This window comes from Erpetoichthys calabaricus, chromosome 11 (genome assembly GCF_900747795.2).
Source record: "Erpetoichthys calabaricus chromosome 11, fErpCal1.3, whole genome shotgun sequence".
Classification (NCBI taxonomy): Eukaryota; Metazoa; Chordata; class Cladistia; order Polypteriformes; family Polypteridae; genus Erpetoichthys; species Erpetoichthys calabaricus.
Window position 1 is genome coordinate 46,849,016 of NC_041404.2, and position 25,600 is coordinate 46,874,615.

At 41.8% G+C, this 25,600-nt stretch overlaps 1 protein-coding gene across 5 annotated transcripts in view; it reads right to left on the minus strand.

The window, feature by feature from the left end:
* paox1 (polyamine oxidase (exo-N4-amino) 1) overlaps positions 1-25,600 on the minus strand; it is an 84,125-nt gene that overhangs the window by 29,806 nt on the left and 28,719 nt on the right. For all 5 annotated transcript variants that reach the window (XM_028813067.2, XM_028813069.2, XM_051934218.1 and 2 more), the window contains 6 exons: positions 22,735-23,200; positions 17,263-17,465; positions 8,879-9,128; positions 4,995-5,107; positions 4,225-4,385; positions 117-323 (listed from right to left, as the gene is read on the minus strand). In XM_028813067.2, the coding sequence (XP_028668900.2) occupies positions 159-323; positions 4,225-4,385; positions 4,995-5,107; positions 8,879-9,128; positions 17,263-17,465; positions 22,735-23,200 (1,358 nt within the window). In that variant the 3' untranslated portion in view covers positions 117-158. The remainder of the gene's footprint in view (positions 1-116; positions 324-4,224; positions 4,386-4,994; positions 5,108-8,878; positions 9,129-17,262; positions 17,466-22,734; positions 23,201-25,600) is intronic.

The following is a 25,600-nucleotide window of genomic DNA, read 5'->3' on the forward strand; positions in this document are numbered from 1 at the left end:
TGGATGGTTGAACCCTGCCATATACTGACCTAGTAGAATGAGCTGGCCATGCATGATTATATATATTTTATACTCAGATTCAGCCCAAATTACAAATGCCAATAATTTCTACTTACTTTTCTGTGTCAGGTTTTCAGTCCCATCAAGTGTCCGCTGAGTTACTGTGTACCTGGGGTTGTCTCTTCACTTTCAGCGGAAGTACCAGGGGTCTGGTAAAACTTCGTGAGCCGTTCAGCCTCTCGCCACCCAGACTTGAGGGCTCCCTGGACAGTGCTGTGTAAATTGCGACTTGTTCCTTCTCCAGCAAACAAGATCTGCAGCTCCTGGAAGCAAATCATTGAGAATTATTTAAAGGCAAAAAGTAAACAAGTGAGAAGATGTACTCATGGTGTAACATTCAAGTGCATTTGGAGGGTCCAGTAACTGGTTTGAAAGCTGGACCATTTTTACATTTTCTAGTTTCTTTGCGGGCGGCACGGTGGCGCAGTGGGTAGCGCTGCTGCCTCGCAGTTGGGAGATCTGGGGACCTGGGTTCGCTTCCCGGGTCCTCCCTGCGTGGAGTTTGCATGTTCTCCCCGTGTCTGCGTGGGTTTCCTCCGGGCGCTCCGGTTTCCTCCCACAGTCCAAAGACATGCAGGTTAGGTGGATTGGTGATTCTAAATTGGCCCTAGTGTGTGCTTGGTGTGTGGGTGTGTTTGTGTTTGTCCTGCGGTGGGTTGGCACCCTGCCCAGGATTGTTTCCTGCCTTGTGCCCTGTGTTGGCTGGGATTGGCTCCAGCAGACCCCCGTGACCCTGTGTTCGGATTCAGCGGGTTGGAAAATGGATGGATGGATAGTTTCTTTGCTAAGGAGTTTGTTATCACAATTTTGGTTATTACATATTTTTATAGCAGGGTGTGATAAAAGGTTTACGGCAAAGCGCAATTTTAAACAAGGGTAATCAAGGCCGGAGTATGCTGGCTCCAAACAGGTGCGGGTGGGTCCAGAAACATGGTAACAAGCCCCGACTTCTAGAAGAGATGCCAACAGATTTGCATAGCGAAGAAACAGCTATGATAGAAACAGGCTAACACTGACACCTGAATATTAACAACACAACAAAAAAAAAATAATATATTCAGCAAACAAATATATGCATATTCATTATTTACTATGCTCCGGCAAAGAAAGGTAATGACAAAAAGTACAAAACGAACACCACGAACAAACCCCCTGGCGATATTTACAGTTCTGGAACAGTATTTACGGTAGGTGATGAAGGTGGCTCTTGAAGTGAAATCACTGGTTAATGGATGGAAAGGTGTGGCAGAATACTCCCCTTTAGTAAACTGCTACCTGGAACATGGAGATACAGAACACAGTCCTACCACCAGAGTACAGAAGGTAAATGTTCTTCTGAGATGCACTTTTTCACAAAGATTGGGGAAAAAGATGCCACCACCGTCACTAAATCTGGTGGCTGTTCATAATCCTTCTCTGCTGTAAATGTCCAGTTGATAAAGTGGTTTAAGTGCTGCTGAAGATCAAGTTGGTTGGAAAATAAATAAATCAAAGTCCCACCATATCCTTCTCTTCCAGGTTTTATGTGTACAGTGCCTACAAACTCCAAACTACAAATCCCACGAGCCCCTCTGTATTCGTACAAACTTGTTTAAAGACACAGACTCCATACAGGTTAAATTTCGTTATAGCAAATATCAAAGTAATTAAATTTTCACAATACCAAATACTTTTTGTGGGCTTAGACAAATGCTTATAGATCATCATTTTAAACGAATCTCATTTTAACGAAATGTAAAAAAGTTTTTCGACCAAAAATGGCCACCGAATGTGATTCAAAAAATACTTTATGCTGCTCCTACACTTTCCATGGCAAGTTTTTGGAACCCTGTAACAGATTGTCTCAAAGAGAAAAAGACAATCTGTTGTGAAATTTTCAGTCTCAGGCAATCTCGGCGAGTTTGTAGGTACAACAACATACATATTGCTGAATTCTGAGTCGGTGCTCCACTGAGCATCCGCGTGGGTAGTTGTATTGTGTACCGATACCGTACTGTTCACGTTTCATAGCACTTCTCAAAGTTCTCTTTGAGATGAACAAAAAAAAAAAGTGAGAAACAGCATCAGTTTATGCAGAACGAAGAATTAACAACCCTGGAAAAAAGCTGATTGCGGAATGAAGAAAAATGAGGTTGCGAAAACATTTTGGAATCATACCCTCATCTTCATCTAACAATTTCATTTTCATTCTGTATTTTCAGACCTGTATTTTTATTAAAAAAAGTTACATTTAATGTCAGGTTTCTGGAAAGTCTAGGAGCGGCATTAAGTATATTTTTCATCGCACTATTATTTTCTTGGCCATTTTTGGTTGAAAAAAAAAAACGTTTTGTTATACTGAGATTTACATTTCATTAAAAGAAAATTTATTTAACATGATGTTCTATGAACATTTGTCTGGGTCCACAAAAAGTATTCCGTTATTCCGAAAATTTTGTTACTTCGGTATTTGCTATAACAGGATTTAACCTGTAATTACATGTACTGGTAGTGTACATAATTGGTTTTTAATGCCATTTTACAGTACAATGATGGCTTTGTATATCTTGGCAGACAAAGGATCATAAGTGAAAACAGCATGACTCAAGAAACAGCTTATGAATAGGCATAAAGTTCATTTCAATTGACATTCTTCTTTAAGATGTATTCCCCTGAATTTCTTCATCGTTCCTCTGAATTGCTTCATTTCTTTCTTTAAATGACACCCAAACAGAAATGAAATGTCAAGTGCATGAGCCAACAGAAGACCAATTAAATAAGGGCCTCAAACTCCAACCAATTTCACTCCAACCAGCTGCTTCATTAGGTGCTGAGAATTGTCGTCAATTAAATCCGTTCTTTAATTCCATGACTTGTTGCTGCTCACATTGCGCAATGCTATACATTTCCAAAATTGTTGATTTTCTCTTTTCTAAGAGCACAGGTCAAATGTTTTGTGGATCTGAGCAGATCAAAATTCCTGAGACCTTCATCTTTCTTTATTTTCAGATATTGTATGATGGACACAGTTTGCTGGTCCTGTTTTGGCTCATTTTATATCTCATTATTGTTTGGCTGCTAACTAAGGAAAAAGGAACAATGAAGGCGTCTGAGTCTACAAGAGCAAGTCAATTAAAATGAATTGAAAAGAAGTTAATTAGCAGCAAAAACTGGTCACTAATTAAGAAAAGGGTTAGAATGAAAACCTACAGCCACTGCGGCCCCTCCAGGACCAGAGTTAGGGACCCCTGGCCTAGTTGCTCTTCTCTGGACTCAGCACTGCTCTGTCCTTTATGTAGGCCAAAACTGCACCCAGTACTCCAGACGAGGCCTCACCAGTGCATGAAAAAGTTTTAATAGAACCTCCTTGTACTCCATGCATCAGGGCGTTATATAACCTCAGGTTCTGTTAGCCTTCTTAATGGCTTCTGAACTCTGTCTGGAAGTTGATTGTGTCGAGTCCACTACGACGCCCAAATCATTCTCATAAAGTGGACTTTCAATTTTCAGACCTCCTGTTGTGTATTCAAACCTCACATTTTTACTTCTTCAGGGTGATGCTTTACATTTAGTTAGATTAGGTTTCATCTGTCTGTTGTCCAAGTCCCACTGTAATGATTCAACAGATTCGAGATTATCTGCCAGTCCACCTAGCTTGGCATCATCTGCAAACTTAACCAGCTTATCTTATTTATAAACGTCTACTTGTGGAAGTGTGTGTGTGTGTGTGTGTGTTTGTCCAGCCCAGAAGTGAGAGGTGGAGTCGGGGTGAGGGCTCCACCTCCGAGGAAACAGAAAACTCGCTTAGCTGCTTAATAACACAAGTGAGACCAGCACGATGGCAAAACGAAACATCCGAAGAAAGACAAAGTCACTTTACCACTAATACAGAAGCGAGGCGAGCACATCGCAAAATGAAACCTCAGAAGAAAGACTAAGTTGCTTAGCCGTTAATACAGAAGCGAGGCGATCACAACGGCAAACAAATTATCCTAGGAGAGAGAGATGCCCAGAGTTGTTCCTTTCAATTACCTGACATCTCTACATTTCTGTTTTTTTCTGACGATTTCAATAGTTTCTAGGACACCGGGCTTTTTACACTGTTAGTTACTTATAATTAATCACACTGCACCATCTCTTCTGCCTTAATGCCTCTTCACAAACCATTTCTTAGTTTTTACTCACCTGCGTGGACAGGCTCTTGTCCTTAGGTAAAGGCTCAGCCAGTATATCAAAATGTGAGCCTTTTGCTCCCACGGTTCTGTATGTATACGCGCCGCGGGTGTAGGGGTTGGAGTGCCACTTAGTGTAGATAACTTTTTTGGGATGTGGTATGGAAGGGTTACCTATTGGGAAAACAAACACAAATTAGCACACTGGATTAATTCTGGGATTTCATATGCTTTGAGAAGTCAGCTTCACTTGCACACCCCAGGGCACAACGACCACCATGTCATCAACAAGGGAACCTAAAGAATGAAAGAAGTGAAATGGAGGCCCTATGTGTTTATGAGTCCCACAGGGCCATGGAATCCATGATGTTGAACCAAGAAGATGACAAAGTAGAAAGGATATGGTCCACTAATGATTAGGTGACGGGAGGGCCCTTGGCACAGTGTTCAGGATAAACAGCACATCTGGGGCACACATGCAGTGCTTCTTGCTGTTTATCCTTTGATGATTCTCTTTTAAAAGTAGAAGCATCACTTGCCTTCCAGAAATTGTACTAATTGGATGGTAAATGAATATATGGGGCGTTAACTCTTGATAATTCCTCACAGTAATTTTGTGAAGTTTATTGTTTATGCATCATTTTCACTTGAAAGATAGGAAATTATGACATTAACCATTCTCTTCACTTAAATGTGTCAGTGTTTGTCCAAGGACATTTTGTTAACAGCACACATGAAAAGAAGCCCTGGCATCAAACAGAACATGCAAATGGTGGTTTATACCTAAGATCTCCCGGAAATTCTGAGTGATGTTTGAAGCCAGCTCCTCTTCACTCTGGGTCTCCATATATTCAGCTGCTCTTCCGGCTACCATGCCGATCAGTGAATGGTTAAACCTGAATGACCAAAGAAAGACAAAATGAACAGTAGGAGGGGATGAGGGGGCGGTACCTCTTTAGACTCAGACTGAACCAGCCAGCCAATCACATCACAGGACCTGACATCTTAAGACAAACGCATCCAAATGTTGAAACATATTTATTTAATCTAGTGACGCAGAAGTGTTCCTTTAGGTGACGTGATTGTGTCACGAGACTTGCTTTTTCTTGTCTTTTGTCATTTCTTTAGATAATTCCTGCATAGGAATTATGTGTTTTTTCAAATGTTATTTAATTACATCTCTATGATGGGGACACTTTTAAAACCACCATTTTGTTTTATTGCAATTGCTGCCATGCTTTGGTCCTTTGGTTTCATGGGCACTGCTATCATCATTCGATCATGTGACAGTGTTGTCAAGTTATGTTTAGACACCCACCAAACTAATATTTACTAGGGAACATTTGGACCTATGGTCCTCGTAGAAGGGTGATTCATGCACTTCCAAAGAAATACAGCAACCCAGGTCACTCTGCCAAGGGTGCTGCTACCTTTCTCTATATAATTATACTATCGGTCCCCCACAGCTCCACCAATGTAGTAGTGAAACAGGACAAAGTTTAAAAAAAAATAAAAATAAATAAATAAATAAATAAATAAAAAAGTAATTCTTGCCAATTCTGGTTCAGCTCAGACGGGAGAGCGTCCCCCGCGTGGGGAGAAAAGCACGTGGCCGTGATATCTCTGGCAATTAGCAGCTACCCTCTAAAACACACGTAGCTCTGATCTCTCTCTCAAAAACATCAAACGTTACTCCTTAACAGTCTGTAGATGATAATGTCTGTTGAACAAACCAATATCGCTAGCTAAGTGGAGGCAAGGTGCGCTCCAACACATGGCGAGAGGTACAGCGACTTGAACGAGGCTGACACACTTAGGACCACTCAAGTTTAACTTTCTTTCTGTTTACATACTTATGGAGCAACTCCATCCATTTTCCAACCCGCTGATTCCAAACACAGGGTCACAGAGGTTTGCTGGAGCCAATCCCAGCCAACACAGGGCACAAGGCAGGAACCAATCCCGGGCAGGGTGCCAACCCACCGCAGGACACACACAAACACACCCACACACCAAGCACACACTAGGGCCAATTTAGAATCGCCAATCCACCTAACCAGCATGTCTTTGGACTGTGGGAGGAAACAGGAGCACCCGGAGGAAACCCACGCAGACACGGGGAGAACATGCAAACTCCACGCAGGGAGGACCCGGGAAGCGAACCCGGGTCCCCAGGTCTCCCAACTGCGAGGCAGCAGCGCTACCCACTGTGCCACCGTGCCGCCCATTATGGAGCAACTGTACTGTACATTTACAGATGCCCACCCACCCAGCTCTACTGTCCCAGATATTGCCTTTGGGCTCTCTGAATGTTCTCCCTGTGTCTGAATGAATTTTTTTCTGCCATTTTCCTCTTACATCCTAAAGATGTGTATGTCAGCCTGACCGATGAATTTAAACATTAGGAGTGTAGTATTTGACACATGTATACATAAGTTGTGTTTTATACCAATGTTAGGTTCATGCTTTGTGGTTTGTTCTGCATTTTCAACTCTGTTTTTGCTGTGGTTTTATTTTTCTTTATTATCTGATGCCATCTCGCCTCCCATCAACTCACTGTAATTGTCACCAATGATGACATTGCAGGATGTGATAAATATAAATAAGGAGGCGATTGCACACTATCTTATTCCTTGGTGGTCTTCCTAAAAAGCCTCATTGATGTGCAGGGGGAGAGAAGGCTAGTCCATCTGGTCTGATCCTACAGAAGCTATTGTAGTACAAACTGCTGAAGACTCAGCCATAGTTACTGTGCCTATAAAAAGTGCTTGTCTTCTTGGAAGTTTTCACATTTTATTGTTCTACAACAGGGGTCGGCAGCCTTTCAGTGGTGTCATGTCGACCCCGTGTTACAATGTTATTCCGTGTGCCAACATAATTCTACCAATTTTGTTATATGTAGTATCAAAATTGGTCCGGTTATAATGGGCTTTAAAAGTATATACTTTTGAAGCCCATTATAACCAGATTTTATATTATTGGTCATTCAATATTTTAAAATACATAGGATCATATGTGAAAAGAATGTTTTGTCAAATTTTTTTATAAATCTCATTTGGTGACTTTATTTTTGGTTCCAATTATTTGACTAAAATAAGTAGTTTGTTTCTTCAAGCCAGAAACAGACCTTTTTATAGCTTCACTTTTCTCATCAGAGTTTTTAAAAGTGGACTGATGTTTAGTTTGATAATATCTTTGTACACTTGATGTACGACACACGACACTCTCACAGCATAACGGACACACAGCACAATCCTTTTGTTGTACAAATCCATATTCATTCGTCCAAGAGTCTTGAAAAGAGTGAACATCTAGTTTTTGTCTTTTATGAGTCATTTTAGGGCCGTATATTACTTAATAATAACGAGGTTTGTTTTAACATACCACGGCCTGCACTGAACACAAGCTTTGCCTTTACATGCAAGTCACATGTGCAAAATGTAGGTGGGAAAGCGCAGCGCGAATGCATGTGCTGTAATTAAAATATATATAGTTAAAATATAATAATAAGAAGTTGGTTTTAAGTTACCGCGGCCTGCACTGAACACATGCTTTCGATTTACATGTCAATTGCAAGCACAAAACGTAGGTGAGGGTGCGAATGTATGTGCTGTAATTAATATATATGTATTTTTTACTATACTTCAATTCAATCAGAGTGCCATTGAAAATCGTTCTGCATGCTACACTTGGCACTTGGATCTACAACATTTGAATCACAGTAGACTTAGTTTGGCTTTTTTGACACTGATCAACAGAGAAAGACTCTTTAATGTCAAAGTGAAAATAGATATCTGCAAAATGATTGAAATTAATTAATTACAAATATGAAGCCAAAAATGATTAGATGAATACTTATTTTTCCTAAGTAGGCCCTAGATTTATGATGTATTTTAGCTTTGACTTTGTTGTTACCTTTGACCTTCTTGCTTGTCTTGTCCTTTCAGTTCTGGTTGCTCTCCTGATTTTGACTCTTGTCATACATGCATGTCTGTGGACCACTCTCTGGGCTCATCACTGGGATGTAATACCACTTTGTGTTGAGGGGGAGCGCTGGCGCCAACATTTTCTTCTCTTGCTCCCCCCACAGCACACAGAAGACACCTACAGAGGGCAACTGACTCTGCCCCTTTAGGCTGCCAAGCTATAAATTCTGATGCTGACGGGTGTTCAGGTGATCAGTCTTGCACTGAACCCAAGACAGGACGGAGTTCCTTTCTAAGAACTTTATACAGACTGATGGCAGTCTTTAGTAGAAGCTTTCAATGGCACTCCGATTGAATTGAAATATAGTAAAAAATATATATATATCTATTTTAATTATTACACATTACTACATTATTGTGACCCTAAATTTTGTTTGTTCCAAAAAAAATATTTTTGCTAGAATTAAATGGGGATGACTGGTTTGGCACCCCAACAGTATCCAGTGGCGACTTGCAGTTTCCTCACTCGACCACACTCTATATTCATCTCTTGGTTTCCTCAATGCTCAGAACAATCCTCAAGCACCCTAATGTGTCCCTAACATGGAGTGCACCCCATCTATGGTTGCTTCCTGCTTTGTGCTCTAAGCTGCAGAGAAAGCAACCCTCAACCCCAACCATCCTTAAGTAATCAATGGATGGTAAAACAAATTCTTCCACAAGCTACAAATCCTGTCTTACCTTTCTCGTGGCATGACTTCATACCATGGTATAAACCGGATCCATTCTTTCGCTTCACTGGTTAATGCATTGCTAGGATGTTCATCTTCCCAAATGAGGTTGATTTCCTCCACGCCCTCTTCCCAGAATGGCGTGTCATACTCCAGGAAGATCTTATTCATCGTGCCAAACCCCAGCTTCTCAATTGCTAGAGTCTTTTCCGAAGGGAGTATGGGGTGAAATAAAGTGGACGCCAGCGCCTTCAGGCAGCCTAAAACAGAGCAGAGTTAAAACGCTAGAGATATTTATAGGAAGCTCGTAAAGTCTTTTAACACACCTGGTTACAGAGAATTGGGATCAAATCACAATGCAGGCATCAAGTTGGCCCTTCTGTCCTCGTAAAGCCATCACTTAATTACGGCAATTTGCTTCTACATCCTAGAATATACGTGTGGGCACTAGTCAGGAATACTCCACACAAAAATGATACTTTTTTTATATGTTAGGAGGGTAAATCAAAGTCAAGGAAAAATGAAAATTCCACAGGAGCCGCAACAGATGCAATACAATATGGTTGCAATGGCTTATGGGTAGTTTGAACATGCACAGCACAATACTCTGCCGGCAGTCTAGTAGAAGTCAAGGTCGAATGAACATGGAGGCTCCCCTGTGGGATTGCACCTTTGTTGAACAACACGTTGTCGTGAGATAACTGCTGAATTTCACCGAAGGATGTTGGCTCGTGCAGACCAGTATGTTGTTTGGGTGCCCATCTTGCACAAACTTTACGGTACCCCAAGTCATCATTCATTACGGCATGTGCAGATCCTTGGGTGAATTTCAGCTTGTTTCACTCCATCCCCCCTAAGAAACCTCACTACGGTATGTTGGTCAAAAATGGTGCAACCCTGCAGTTGAGCGTCCATGTTCATCTGACCCACAACTAGACTAATGGCAGAGCACTGCGTTGTGCATGTTCGAACTACCCATAAGCCCTCACAAACATGTTGTGTTGTGTCAACTTGTTTCCTTTGCAGTTACTGTGAAATTTTTAAATTTCTCACATGTTTTGTAGTGAAGACCGTGTGGTCGAAATTGAACATCTTATTAAAGAAAGAAACGTCCTCTAACAGGACAATTCAGTAATCAGGCAGGAGAAAAGCTCTTCGTTGTATCTTTTAATTTCTCATCCACAAAAGGCCTTGGAGGGAGCATTCATCAAAAGCAGTCTGTTATAGCCTGGTCAGAGAAACAAAGAATACAGGTTCATTTTATAAACTGTTGAATTTACATACAGTGTCAATCACTGCATACATTTTACTCTGGTTGGTTTGTTGGTTTACACCCAAATGATTTATATAAAATAAAAGTCTATTATATTATATTCTGGTTCTTCTTATACCTTTGAGTTGTGGAACCACCCTTGACATTTCTGTGCATATAACGAATATCCATTCTCGTTTATAGGACATCTAGTTAGTCATCTCTTAGTCATCCTTCAGTTCGTTTTGTATATTACATCAACTTTTCTTCTGGTACATTCTTTACTTGATCATCTCAGTATTTTTCCTAAACCAATTCTTAGATTTCAGTGTACATTTTGTTGTTCACTTGACCATTATCTGGTTTCCTGGTGTGCCTGAACAGGTTCCTGACATTAACCCATTATGCTATTTCTATGTTACCTTAAAATTATTTTTCCACAACTGAGAAACAGTTTTTGAATTGAAGAGAGGACCCTTAACCAATGAATTAAGGGGAGAGGTGCATCTTCAATTCAAAAGCACAATCCCATATAATTTGTGTTTCCTGTTTATGAATGCACACATATTTACTTAACAATATTTTTTGCAGAAAATGCATGTGTTTTGTATGTTGTGAGCAAACAACAGGACGACTTAACACATGCAGGGCCGTTCTTAGGTTTTTGGGGGCCCTAGGCAAAGGTACCTGTTGGGGCCTTGCTGTTTCTATCCGTATGAATATATGATAATTATTTTATCCATATGAATGCATAATAATTATTTTATCTGTATAAATGTGTAACAATTAGTGAGGTAATGCTTATCATTTTATAATTATACTGTATATTATATATACCAGATTTGAGAGGAACATGTCAAAGGAACCTACTGACTAAAGCTAACCTAGCATGTAAATCAAACCTTTAATGTAAAAATACCTTGCGTACTTTCATTTTTCGACCGTGTCCCTCGGGGAATCCTGTGGGGGGTGCTCCGAGAGTATGGGGTACCGGACCTCCTGATAAGAGCTGTTCGGTCCCTGTACGATCGGTGTCAGAGCTTGGTCCGCATTGCCGGTAGTAAGTCGAACCCGTTTCCAGTGAGAGTTGGACTCCGCCAGGGCTGCCCTTTGTCACCCATTCTGTTCATAACTTTTATGGACAGAATTTCTAGGCGCAGCCAGGGCATTGAGGGGGTCCGGTTTGGTGGACTCAGGATTGGGTCACTGCTTTTTGCAGATGATGTTGTCCTGTTGGCTTCATCAGGCCGTGATCTTCAGCTCTCTCTGGATTGGTTCGCAGCCGAGTGTGAAGCGGCTGGGGTGGGAATCAGCACCTCCAAATCCGAGACCATGGTCCTCAGACGGAAAAGGTTGGAGTGCCCTCTCAGGGTTGGTAGTGAGATCCTGCCCCAAGTGGAGGAGTTCAAGTATCTCGGGGTCTTGTTCACGAGTGAGGGAAGAATGGAGCGTGAGATTGACAGGTGGATCGGTGCGGCATCCGCAGTAATGCGGGCTCTGCATCGGTCTGTCGTGGTGAAAAAGGAGCTGAGCCATAAGGCAAAGCTCTCAATTTACCAGTCGATCTATGTTCCTACCCTCACCTATGGTCATGAGCTATGGGTAGTGACCGAAAGAACGAGATCGCGAATACAAGCGGCTGAAATGAGTTTTCTCCGCAGGGTGTCTGGGCTCTCCCTTAAAGATAGGGTGAGAAGCTCAATCATCCGGGAGGGGCTCAGAGTAGAGCCGCTGCTCCTCCGCATCGAGAGGAGTCAGATGAGGTGGCTCGGGCATCTGATCAGGATGCCTCCTGGACGCCTCCCTGGTGAGGTGTTCCGGGCACGTCCAACCGGGAGGAGGCCCCGGGGAAGACCCAGGACACGCTGGAGGGACTATGTCTCCCGGCTGGCCTGGGAACGCCTCGGGATTCTCCCGGAAGAGCTAGAAGAAGTGGCCGGGGAGAGGGAAGTCTGGGCATCTCTGCTCAAGCTGCTGCCCCCGCGACCTGACCTCGGATAAGCGGAAGAGGATGGATGGATGGATGGACTTTCATTTTTGCAAAGTCTTTGATTAATAATAAGTTACATTAAGTGTGAATAATCGAGGGAGTCGATGATAATGCTAAGCCATTATAATCGATCTGATGTGCAGACGCCCTGGCAGGTGAGGAGCATGATCTGCCCTCCCATTGGGGCCCCACCCACTACCCCAGGACCCACCGTCACAGTCGATGCTGCCTGTCGTCACTGTTTCCTCTCTGCTCACATGTAACCATACTGATAATTCTCCTACCGAAAATTTGTACTTCTGAAATATGGACCTGTAAGTTGTATTTGGATACGGCTAAAAAAAAAAAGGCTGGGCGGGGCCCTTTGGCAGTGGGGGCCCTAGGCGGTCACCTACTTTGCCTAAGAACGGCCCTGACACATGGATTATGCAACATGAGTAATGTGAGATTTTTTTTTCTTTGTGCCTTTTGCCACCATAACCTACTGTCTATGGGGGAGGAACGAAAGCTTTAGATTCGTCAAAAATTTCAATCTCCGTTTTTTGATGGATCTCGACGATTTAGGGTCATACAGAAAACATCGATTTCTTGTTGATGGGTGTGTATGTGTCTTGAGGACAGTCTAGTGCTAAAACGACTGGACGGAAAAATACAAAACTCAAAACTTAAGCCTGTTATGAGCAGGGCCATCTTAACAGCGCTATAGGCCCCCGGGCAAAGAGTGCACTGGGGGTTCTAACTACACAACCACTCAGCAAGTCACAACATACATAGATTAGCACGGGACCACTATGCTTGTGCTCAGCGTGCCCATGTGTTATGACAGCCCGGGTTATGAGATGGCGATGTGCTGATTTGTTTTTGAGCCAAATCGTTTAAGAGAAAGAGGCACTCTGGAGGAACCCTCAAATATCGTAATGCTGCAATTAATTATGAATTCTTCTCATAAGTTGCTATCGTGATGACCTATTTTATGGTCAGAAAGATCAGCATCAGAGCGGTAAATAATTACTGAAATGCTATAGAATGGTTTGGGTAACTTGTTTTCTAGGGTGCAAAGCCTACTAACGCTCATGTCTGAATTTTTTCCATTGGCGTTTTTCATATAATCTGCTATTGTACAGTTTTGGTCACTATTGGATTATATTCATCATAAACTTTTTTCTTTACCTTCTTTCTTCATGAAAACATGAAATTAATTTTTTTTTCTCAATTATCACTGCAGATCATGAGGGGTTGTAAAAAATACAGTCAGGTCAAGTGTTTGGACAAGGACACAATTTCATAATATTGGCCACCACAATGGATGTGAAATGAAGAAATAATTACATGATTAATTTCACACAAACATTAGGGTGTTTTTCTTCACACAGAGAACCAGAGACACATGGAATAAGTGACCAAGTAGTGTGGTAGACAGTAAGACTTTAGGGACTTTCAAAACTCGACTTGATGTTCTTTTAGAAAACTGGACTGGTGAGCTTTGTTGGGCCGAATGGCCTGTTCTCATCTGGATTGTTCTAACATTTGTCACACACGTGCGCATGGGAGGCAGCTAAAGCGCTTGAGTGAGGGCAATTCCGAATCAGACCGGGATGTAGCAGAGTGCACGGATTCTTTTTCTCGCTTTCCTGCAGACCATTCACGGGAAGTTCCACCTGGCCCTGTTGACGTCACATCCAGGTCCGAACCTAGAGATGAAGACCTTGCCGGCTCCGGCCCCCTTGATGTCATGTACGGGCTCGAGGATATGCCTGAAGACCCTTCCGATGCCAGCCCCTTTGACGTCACCTCCCATCCTGACCTTTAAAAGCCTCTACCTTGTCCCTATTCCCTCAGTTGTGTTTTCGACTCCAGTTTGTGCACATCAGTGCTGTCATTTATTTGTAACTTTGCAGCGGGGAAATTAATATATGGGTGGCTGCCCGAAACCTTGCTATGGCTCTGTGTGGAGTTTGTGACATATTCTAAAGTTCAATATTAATATCAGTAGTCTGTGATAGGCAAAGAAATAAAAATGTCACTGCACTATGTACATGACAGTAAACTTAAAAAATACAAATTTGAACATAACACTATTTAGCTTCAAACCCTATTGGTTTTCTTTACTAAAAAATTGCATTCATATTTACTTTAGTCTACTTCAACATATGGCCAAACTGCTTGATGTTACTTCCTTTCTTCTCCATTGATCCACATTTACTTCCCAGTACTACGCCTCCATACTGTATACTTGTTCTCTTAGATCACGGGTGTCGAACTCTGGTCCTGTAGGGCCGCAGTGGCTGCAGGTTTTCATTCTGACCATCTTCTTCATTAGTGACCAGTTTTTGCTGCTAATTAACTTCTTTTGCCTTTGTTTTAATTAACTTGACTCTTGACTCTTAGTTGTCTCTTTTTCATTAATTAGCAGCCAAACAATAATGAGACACAAAACATGCCGCCACATGACCAGCTCACACAATATTTGAAACTAAAGGCTGATCTCTCAGGTCACCAAAACAGTTTGACGGTTTTGGAAATGTCTGCTGTGGCAGAATGAGAGCAGCAACAAGCCATTGAATTAAATAACGGGTTTAATTAACAGCAAGAATTGGCTTCTCATTAAGAGATTGGTTGGAGTGAAATTGATTGGAGTTTGAAATCCCAGTTTAGCTGGTTATCTGTCAGCTCGTTTCACATCTCATTTCTGTTTGGCTGTCATTTAATGAAGAAAAGAATCAAATCAGAGGACTGAATCCTTACAAACAGGGCTATTAAAATGAAGGGAAAAAGGAATTCATTAGCAGTGAAAACTGATTAGGAAAAGGGCTAGAATGAAGACCTACAGCCATTGCGGCCCTCCAGTCCTGGAGTTTGACACCCCGGTCTTAGATCATCCCGACTAGCATATATTTTTTTCCTGGGCTTGATTCTCTGCCAGATGATCAGATGGGTGGCACTGCTGTCTCAATGCTCTGAGCTTTGGTTGTAGTTCCAGCCTTGGCACAGATTGTATGCACTTTGCATATTCTTCCTTTACCTTCTCTGATACTTTGGTTTCCTCACACATTAAAAACACCTTTATGTTGTTTAGCTACTCTAAAGTAAAGGGAGTTTGAGGGTTTGTTATCATCAATTGCACAACAAATAGCAAAAGTGACATGATGACGGCTCACCTCACAAGGAGTTTAGGAGTTATTGTGAGCAAAAAGGAAAAGGAAGTGTAGGTTTTCAGTATTAATTCAAAGAGTTTAACAGAAATATTGAATGAGTCATTTAGGAATAGCAGACATTTTTATACATGGTCCTCGACATTTTCAGGTGCTTTCAAGACCACGTATAAGAATCTCCGTCTTTTCTAAATGGCTCATGCAATGACTTTGTCAAATACCTTAAATTAAATTTAAATGTCTACACTTCAATTACATCTTGATTGCTTTATTTCAAATCCATTTTGGTGGAGCAAGGAGCCAAAATTATGAAAACTGTAACACAGTCCAAATACTTATGGAACTAGCTATAAAAATAATTTTTGCATGGAGCATTCCTTTAAGTGGAATTTGCCCCCTTGATTGTATTCAAACAGTAACAATTAGTAACAAGCAGTGCAGGCACAGATCTACTGTATATACAGTGATCCCTCGCTATATCGCGCTTCGCCTTTCGCGGCTTCACTCCATCGCGGATTTTATATGTAAGCATATTTAAATATATATCGCAGATTTTTTGCTGGTTCGTGGATTTCTGCGGACAATGGGTCTTTTAATTTCTGGTACATGCTTCCTCAGTTGGTTTGCCCAGTTGATTTCATACAAGGGACGCTATTGGCAGATGGCTGAGAAGCTACCCAGCTTACTTTTCTCTCTCTCTCTCTTGCGCTGACTTTCTCTGATCCTGACGTAGGGGGATTGAGCAGGGGGGCTGTTCGCACACCTAGACGATACGGACGCTCGTCTAAAAATGCTGAAAGATTATCTTCACGTTGCTATCTTTTGTGCAGCTGCTTCCTGAAACGACATGCTGCACGGTGCTTCGCATACTTAAAAGCTCGAAGGGCACGTATTGATTTTTGATTGAAAAACAAACTCTGTCTGTCTCTCTCTCTCTCTCTCTCTCTCTCTCTCTCTCCCTGCTCCTGACGGAGGGGGTGTGAGCTGCCGCCTTCAACAGCTTTGTGCCGCGGTGCTTCGCATACTTAAAAGCCAAACAGCCCTATTGATTTGTTTCTTTTCTCTATCTATGTGACATTATCTGCTCCTGACGCGCACTCCTTTGAAGAGGAAGATATATTTGCATTCTTTTAATTGTGAGATGGAACTGTCATCTCTGTCTTGTCATGAAGCACAGTTTAAACTTTTGAAAAAGAGACAAATGTTTGTTTGCAGTGTTTGAATAACGTTCCTGTCTCTCTACAACCTCCTGTGTTTCTGCACAAATCTGTGACCCAAGCATGACAATATAAAAATAACCATATAAACATATGGTTTCTACTTCGCGGATTTTCTTATTTCGCAGGTGGCTCTGGAACGCAACCCCCGCGATGGAGGAGGGATTACTGTACTCGCGTTTAAGTTCTCCCGTGGAGAAGTCGGGACTTGATTTTACCGTATCATTTCCGGTATTTTATAATGTCAGTTGTATAAGTTGAATGCGGAAAACTCACGCTATTGGTCCAAGAGATTATGATATGGTAACGCCCACCTGAGAGAGTAACCGCGGACCACACTGCCTTTTTCTTCTATGTATTGTGCCTACGTGACCACACGGTAATACCCAAACTATTCCGAAGCAACGTTTGCACCGCTTTGTGTTTTTTGTATCTCACACCCTCATACACCTTCATCATAAGAGCATCCCTTATCTACGAAGAAAATATGAAGCTGGTTTTAAATTAAAAGTCGTTAAAGTGGCAAAAGAAATTGGTAATTGTGCTGCTGTAACAAAATTCGATGCGTCTGAGAAACTGGTGTCAGATTGGAGGAGGCAAGAAGATGTAAAAAAAAAATTTTTCAGTGTTGTATTTTTGAATGGGCGTATAAGTCGGGGTCTGATTTTATGATCAACTTATATGCGAGTATATATGGTAATTGATACTGAAGCCCAAGAGGTGTTGAAGTTTGAAAAGCGCCAGAGATGGGAGTTGTCACCCAATAGCATCAGAATACAGTACCAACTGAGATGGTGAGAAGCACATGGTCAGCAAGGATCTCCTTCCCTCCCTCACAAAGCACACGCACTGGATACTGGTTCTCCTCTTCCTCCTCACTGCCCTGGAACGATCCATTCCACTCGATTTTTGTCACTTGTGTGCTAAGCAGAATGTTTTCCTTTGGAAAGTCCCTCAGCAAATTCTCTACAATCTGATGCATGTGCCTGGAAAACAGTGAAACAGAACAGGTCAGCAGTACAAACGGAAGTGCAGAGAGCTGTGGGCTGACTGTTATGTTTTGACTCTTTCACTTCCTCCTTTCAAGTTCCTTCTCCACAAGAGATGCCTCACATATAACCCCCTCAATGCTCAGGCTGCATTTTTGTTTGTAAAACACAGACATTAGTGTCCATTTTTATGTTTCACATACACTAAACCTTAGAGTTTTTAACACCTAAACATGGAGTTTTTAAAAAAAAAAAAAAAATACTCTCCTGAACCTTGTGCTACTGAAAATGTTGGCTTAGTATTGAAGAGAGGAAGAGATGGAAGAATGGAGAAGGGCTTTGGAAGATGGAGGACTGAAGATAAATAGGAAGAAGAAGACAGAATATATGGAGTTTAATGAGGATCAGGATTCAGAAGTTAGCTATTGAACAGAGTGGAGAAGTTTCAATATCCAGGATCAGTGGTAGCCCAAGATGGAGAATTAGATGCACAAATAACCCATAGAGTGCATTAGGGATGGAACAATTAAATAAGGTATCAGGAGCATTGTGTGATCGAAAAATTAAGGTGAAGGTTAAAGGTCAGGTTTTTAAGACAGTGGTAAGGCCAGCAATGAAGTATGGAGCTGAGATATGAGCAGTAAAGGGAGCACAGCAAGAGAAGAATGAGAAGGTTGAGATGGATGTGTGGAGTTACAAGAAAGGAGAGAATAAGAAATGAGATAATCAGAGGTATAATAAAAGTGGGAGACAAATCTAAGAAATTACAGAAAAGAAGGTTGAAGTGGTATGGACAGGTGATGAGGACAGGAAATGAAGATGTGGGCAAAAGAAGGATGGAAATGGAAGTACAAGACAGGAGAAAGTGAGGGAGACTAAAGTGGAGGTTGATGGATAAGGTAAAGGAAGATCTCAAGGAATGGAGCTTGACTGAGGAAAAGGTGCAGGACCAAGCTGTGGGGAGAAGGTTGATCAACCACATGGATCCCACATAGGAGTGGGAAAAGATGAAGATGAAGTAGATGGTGCTCCTCTGCAGTGATGTGGATTAGAGAATTAACAGAATTGATTTTACTGGCGTGCTGTGGGTTACTTGTGTTACACCGCTGTGGAAACATATAGATACAGTAAACGCAAAAGCGTAAACAAGCTCTTATAAAATGAAATTCTGTCATGATTGAGTATTTTTGTTAATATTTTATTCAGTTTTGGTGCTGTTTTTCTTGAGCTTTGACGTTCCTGTGAGTGTGTGGCCTCTAACATCATCAGCATGATGGTACTTTAACTCTTGTGTACAGACCCGTACTACAGTGATCCCTCGCTATATCACGCTTCATCTTTCGCGGCTTCACTCCATCGCGGATTTTAAATGTAAGCATATGTGAATATATATCGCGGATTTTTCACTGCTTCGCGGATGTCTGCGGTCTACAGTACGTGTGCTTCCTCAGTTGATTTGCCCATTTGAATTCAAACAAGGGACGTATTTGAATTCAAACAAGGGACGCTATTGGCGGATGGCTGAGAAGCTACCCAATCAGAGCACGCGGTTAAGTTCCTGTGTGCTGCTGATTGGCTCAGCGACGGAGTGCTGCATTAACCAGGAAGTGTAATCTCACTCATTCAGCATTAATGTGCCCAAGCGCCAACAGAAGATGCAAATGATTGCAGAAAAGGTAAAAGTTTTGGATATGTTGAAGAAAGGAAACAGCTACACCGCTGCAGGACACCATTACAGCATAAATGAGTCCACGATTCTTTTTATTTAAAAAGGAGGAAAAGCATATAAGATCTATGGCTGCAGTTTCCTTCAACCAGGGCACAAAACGAGTTGCAAGTGGACGTGATAAGGCAGTAGTATGGATGGAATCTGCTTTAGGGATTTGGATTGAAGAGTGATGGAAGAAGAACAACGGCGGTGCTAAACAGTCGCCTGAAGAGGCTCCTTTAGAAGAGCTGTAACACTATCCTTTGTTATGCAGTAAAATTAAACTCATCGTTATCGGACAAGTTGTCGTGTCATTGTTGGTGAGTAACCATAATTAATTATTTACTTACAGTACTTATTACATGTACATAGTTTAGTGTCACTGTACACACATTTTACTGTATACAATTTTTCTTGCATTGAACGTATTTATTTCTGGTGGCCTGTCTGTCGTAATGGCAGTAACATATGTGATATCGGAGACGCTCGATATCTTTAAAATAATATTTAGGTTTTACTGTATGTAAACTGTGTTTACATACATAATTGCAATGAATCTTACCTAATATCTAAGAGAATACAAAGGGTTTATGCTGTATAATTGTGCGTGAAATGTTTATAATAGTGTGGGAGAGTTTATAAGGGCTTAAAATATATAAAAATAACCACATGAACATATGGTTTCTACTTCGCGGATTTTCTTATTTCGCGGGTGACTCTGGAACGCAACCCCCGCGATGGAGGAGGGATTACTGTATCTGAGATTGGGCTAATAGAACCTTATGTGAGATTCATTTTATTTTGGTGCTTTTCTATTTATTTTGACTCTCAGTGTTGTTTCTAAACTTTGATTTCTGAATAGTGTTAGGGATTAATGAAAGATCAGTATTATCTTTTTGGTAATGGCTTTGGTGCAATTTTGACCACATTTCTTTCTCACGGTTCTTAACATAAACTTTCCTTCTGACTCTTTCGAGATAGAACGTACTTATTATTTTCCACCCCCAGAAAAAAAAAAAAACGTTAACAAAACCCCAAAGAACCTCTTTTTAGTAAAATGAATTTTAGTGTCAATTTTACAAAGCTGTATACATAACGGAAATGCATTGTTTTTCTTAACAATATTATAACAGAAAAGTAAACCAAAAACCAAAGGCTAAATGTCATACATCTGTGATGTTTTAAGCCTAACTGACCTAAAAAATGTGAAAGTTCATTCTGGCAGTTGTGGACACTTAGGGTCAATCGGGGTCAGAGCCGTCTAGACATTACAAAAGACGAATCAGTAACACAATGGAGATTACCATAAGATTTACTAAAGATAGACTAAAAACATGAGGACATTACACTTAAAGCCAAAATGTGTGCTGCAGACTTTGAAAAGCAGTCTGAATTTGTCCGCATTACCGACTAGGAGGGGGGCTGCGTTATCTTGTTGATGTTTATTTTTAAACTCGGCAACGAAAATGATTTACACCGCTGTGAACACTCTAAAGATGAGTCATTCTAAATGCTGGGGTCTTCAGCCAGGAAAATTTGGATGGAATGAACTTCCAATTTCATGTTCCTTTTGCCGATGTGTTCGGGCTCGCTTGTGTTATTAGCGGCGGGAGGAAAAGTAAAAAGGGATACCATTTGCCGAGGTTAGCGGCTAAGCGACTTTGTCTTTCTTGTGAGGTTTCGTTTTGCTGACGTGTTGGCATTGCTTGTGTTATTAGCGGCTAAGTGAGTTTTCTGTTTCTTTGGAGGTGGAGCCCTCACCCCGACTCCACCTCTCACTTCTGGGCCAGACAGACAAATACACTTCCACACATAGACATGTATATATAATATTTATATACGTACATTGTAAATGCTTGAATGGATGGATTGGCATACCGATTGGGATGGAGGGTAACACCTTACTCAGTGTCACGGATGTGCGTCTGAGGATCTCCTCATGTGCTTATTCAAGATATATAATAACCTGCCAGGATAAGACAGGATGCTGTCGCTAGCATGTATTTCTCCTTCTATCCAAACAGAACCGAGAAACCACCCAGTGATGGCATTTAGCCCCGCCTCTTCCGGTCCACATAAGAGAAGAAGCCCGGCCACCCAAAAGGAGTCGTCTTTGATACAGAGCAGACCGCCGGAAGGTGCTTCCTAAAAAGCCATGGATTCTGATGGCCGAAGAGCCTACGATTTTCCTCTTTTGGTGATTTGCCCAGATGGGCTGTGATTTGTAGCCATAAAGGCATCTATTTTATTTTGGATTGTAGAATTAAATGGGATGACCCAGTTGTTGTCCCGACTATTCTTTCACCTTTGTCCTGTCATTCTGGCACTCGGCCACACTGGCCAAGAGGCCATAATGGATGAACTACATAAGCAGTGGTGCAACCTACCCAGAATGGCTCAAGGTTTCCATCTAAGTTGGGGCAATCATATAATGGACTGGTGGGGGGAGACTGGTTATCTGGTACAGTTTATCCACCCAAGGTGAAAGGTTACACTTCCACTCTGGTATGTTCCCAGTTTGGATTTGGAAAGACAATCCTGTCGGGATCCCTGGATGTAGCCAGAAGGGTGCTGCCTAGAGAAGATCTCCACGCTTTGGGAGAGCTTCTGCCATGACATGTCAAGACATTAGAAATACTGCCTGATTCAACATGCCTCACTTAGCAGTGTCAGACTCAGGAAGCAGTAGACAAACCTCACCTGGAGAAGTGGAAGTAGATGGACAGGATGGCTTATTGGATCTTGCTTGTGGTTAAGGTACTCTGAGAAATAAAGAAACCTTTATTTGAACCTGGAACTGTTTTGTGTATGGGGTTTGGGGCTCAGTGGTGTCCCCAAGTGGTCACAATATATCTTTGTCCTTCTTGTGAGCTTCTGTAAATTTTTAATTTCCCCTTGAGACAAAAAAAGTACATCAAATTAAATCTAATCTAAATGTAATTTGAGCAAGGTGGATGACTTTAAATACTTGGGATCAACAGTACAGAGTAATGGGAATTGTGGAAGACAGGAGAAAAAGAGAGTGCAGGCAGGGTGGAATGGGTGGAAAAGAGTGTCAGGAGTGATGTGTCACAGACGGATATCAGCAAGAGTGAAAGGGAAGGTCTACAGGACGGTAGTGAGACCAGCTACGTATGTTATATGGGTTGGCGACGGTGGCACTGATGGGTGTAACAGTGCAAGATGGAGAGGTCAAGAAGATATGGAACGAGATGAAGTCTAAATGGAATCTGAGCAGATGGAGAAGTATGTGGTGTGTCTGTTTGTGTAAGGGCTTTGTTTGGGTTTTATGTAGTGAAAGCAGGGTGTGAAATGAGGGTACTACAGAGATCTGACAGACGCGCTGAGATCTCCCAGACAGCATTTGTACTGCAGCCTGCAGATGACAGTTGATGGGCCCACATTTTTCCCTTCCCTCTCCACTATGCTGATGATTTCAATGCACTGTATCCTTGTATTCCTGGATATCACATTACTAGGGGATCAAGCACAAATTAGAGGTCAACTAATGTGTGAACAGAAGCAAATCTCAAACATGAAATTATCCAAAACAAATACCCCTGGAGGTTGAGTTCACCCCCTTCCACAGGTCCAAATTCATGCCAGGCGTCCACACCCACATCTCGAAGATCACTGGTTCCTATGTCTAGAAGGTAGTTCTTGATGACCAAGCTGAAGATCCCATTCACTTCCTTGCTTCGGTGAGGGTCACTGCTCCAATTGGTTGACAGCTCCTGGATCTTTGTGACAAAATATTCCCCCATGCTCTGATTCTGTCCTTGAGTATAGGATTTCTTTAGGGTGTAACTGTTGAGTATTATATTTTCACCAAATTCATAGACTTGTTTGGCAAAGGTGGTATCAATCTTTTTGTTCTGTTTGCTAAAAACTCTCCATCCTTTGCTTTCTGATTCTTCCTCGGTTGAGTCATTCAACAGGCCCATGTCTTTTGCCATTACATACACAGGATTGGAGGGAGATGCACCATGGATGTACTGAGCTCCAAGATCAATCCAAGATTGTCCTGGTGGAAAAAACAGTGCAAATATTGTTTAAGTCATTACTTTGTTATCTAATGGATTGGTCGTGTGACCAGATGGAGGCAAGTTAAGAGCAAAACATGTACCCAGAATAACCACTGCAAAAAACCACCTTCTAAACACAAAAGGGTTTATTCCAGAAAAATAAGGATAATGAGGAGGACAACAAAAAGAAGGATCAACTGAGACTAAGCACTGCAAGCTGAGTGCTTCCTGAGCTCACTTCACCCCTCCATAATGCAAATCCTGCTGATTACGCTGTGTTTTGCTGTGGACTCTCACCACAAGCTATCCCAAATCTAACATTTGCATAGTGGTAACTGCCAGTGGTCAGCAAAGAATTTATGCCATCTGGCCCTCAGAAGCAGCTCCTTACTGTGTGAGCTAGAGAAGAACTCCTTGTCTCTGTTTCCTGGTGCCATCAGCTGAATTCTCTTTCACTCGGCTGTCACCTTCTCTGTATAGCACTGCCATATACTGCTGTTAAGTTTAAGCAAAAAAAGGGCGATCGGAGTCTTCCTAAAAAAATGTAACAATTGTTCTTCTTAATGTAGTTTAAGATTTGCATTGGGTGTGACGAGGGTGAAAAGGATTAGAAATGAGGACATTAGAGGGTCAGCTCAGGTGGGATGGTTTGGAGACAAAGCCAGAGAGGCGAGATTGCATTGGTTTGGACATGTGCAGAGGAGAGATGCTGGGTATACTGAGAGAAGGGTACTAAGGATAGAGCTGCCAGGTAAGATGAAGAGAAGAAGGCCTAAGAGAAGGTTTATGGATGTGGTGAGAGAGGACATGCAGGTGATGGGTGTAACACAGCAAGATGATGAGAACAGGAAGAGATGGAAGAAGATGATCTGCTGTGGCGACTCCTAATGGGAGTAGCAGATGAACTACAAAGAAGCTCCTCTTAGTGTATTTTGGATACAAAAAGTCTTTTGTTCCTTCACGGCAAATGTCTGCTTGATTTGGCTCTGGATATTTGTTCCCTTTGCTAATGAAATCATAGACTGTATTCTGACTGCAATTAGTGGTCCATGTCTTGGGCTTTGTTTATTTATTTCACATATTAACAGCAACATCCCTTGGCTCGTTATTTTGACTTTGTGACTTTTCCTGGTCCCCTTTCCATTCAAAGCTGCTGCCACCTAGTGCAGTCAGTACAGATATTAAACTGAGTGAAAGATGCATTGTGAGGAAGAGATATCATAAAAAATAATTCTACTGATGTTATAATTTGTCACATCCATTCACTGTCTAATCTGGTGCCTGTCCCAGCAGCATTGGATGTATGGCAGGAACCAGTCCTGCACAAGAACTGATGTGATATGATTTACGAGACTGCAACTCCTCTTGTCTCACCAAGACATGGCCGACTCTTTTGATACTGGGTCATGCGATTCATCCTACTGAATGTCTGTCTGTTTATTGTGAGGACAGAACAGAGGAGTTTGACCAATTGAAAGGTGGAGGTATATGTCTCATGGTTAACAATAACTGGTGACAAAGTAGGATAGTAGCTGTTTTGTCACACTACTGCTTGCCCAAAATGGAGCTGCTGACAATTAAATGCAGACCTTCAGGAGTTTACATCGGTCATTGTCATTATTGTGGTTATTCCACTTCAAACACACACCAAAACTGCTCAGCCAGAACTGTATGAGACACTCTATCATTACCAGAGTGATAACATGGATCATTATTGGTGGGGATTTCAACAAGACTAAACTCAGAAGGGTAATGCTAGAAATCTATCAGAACATTACATGTACCTTCATAGGGGAAATGACACTGGATCGCTGCTGTACTTCATATAAAGACAACTGTAAAGTCCAGTCGCTTCCTCCACTGGGCAAACCGGACCATACCGCCATCTTTCCTAAAACTCTAATATAAATAAAGCCTAAAACAGGAAGCTCCAATCGAGCATGAGGTCACACACCCGACTGATTAATCAGAGATGTTCCCCAGGACGTGCAGAGTGTCGCTGACTGGGACTTATTCAGACGCAGTTATGATGATGCAATCAGTGTGTTTACGAAAGCAGTGGTAGGCTTTATCGATAAACTAGCTGATGATATTGTTCCCGAAGTCATCATCAGGACTTTCCCTGATCAGAAACCATTGGTGGATAAAAAACATTTGTGATTCTCTAAACACACACACACACCATTATGTAAAACTCAGGGCTTGCTTTTGGGAATATGAACAATTACAAAACTGCCCTCGTACAACTTAAGAAAGGGTTAAAAAGGGGGCGGGGGAGTAAAAGCACAGTTTGAGCAGTGAGACACAAGTGGCAAGGTCTACGGACAATAATGGACCATGGCGAGTGGTGACACCTGTCTGGTAGATGAGCCTACTAATATTTACAGGCACTTTGATGT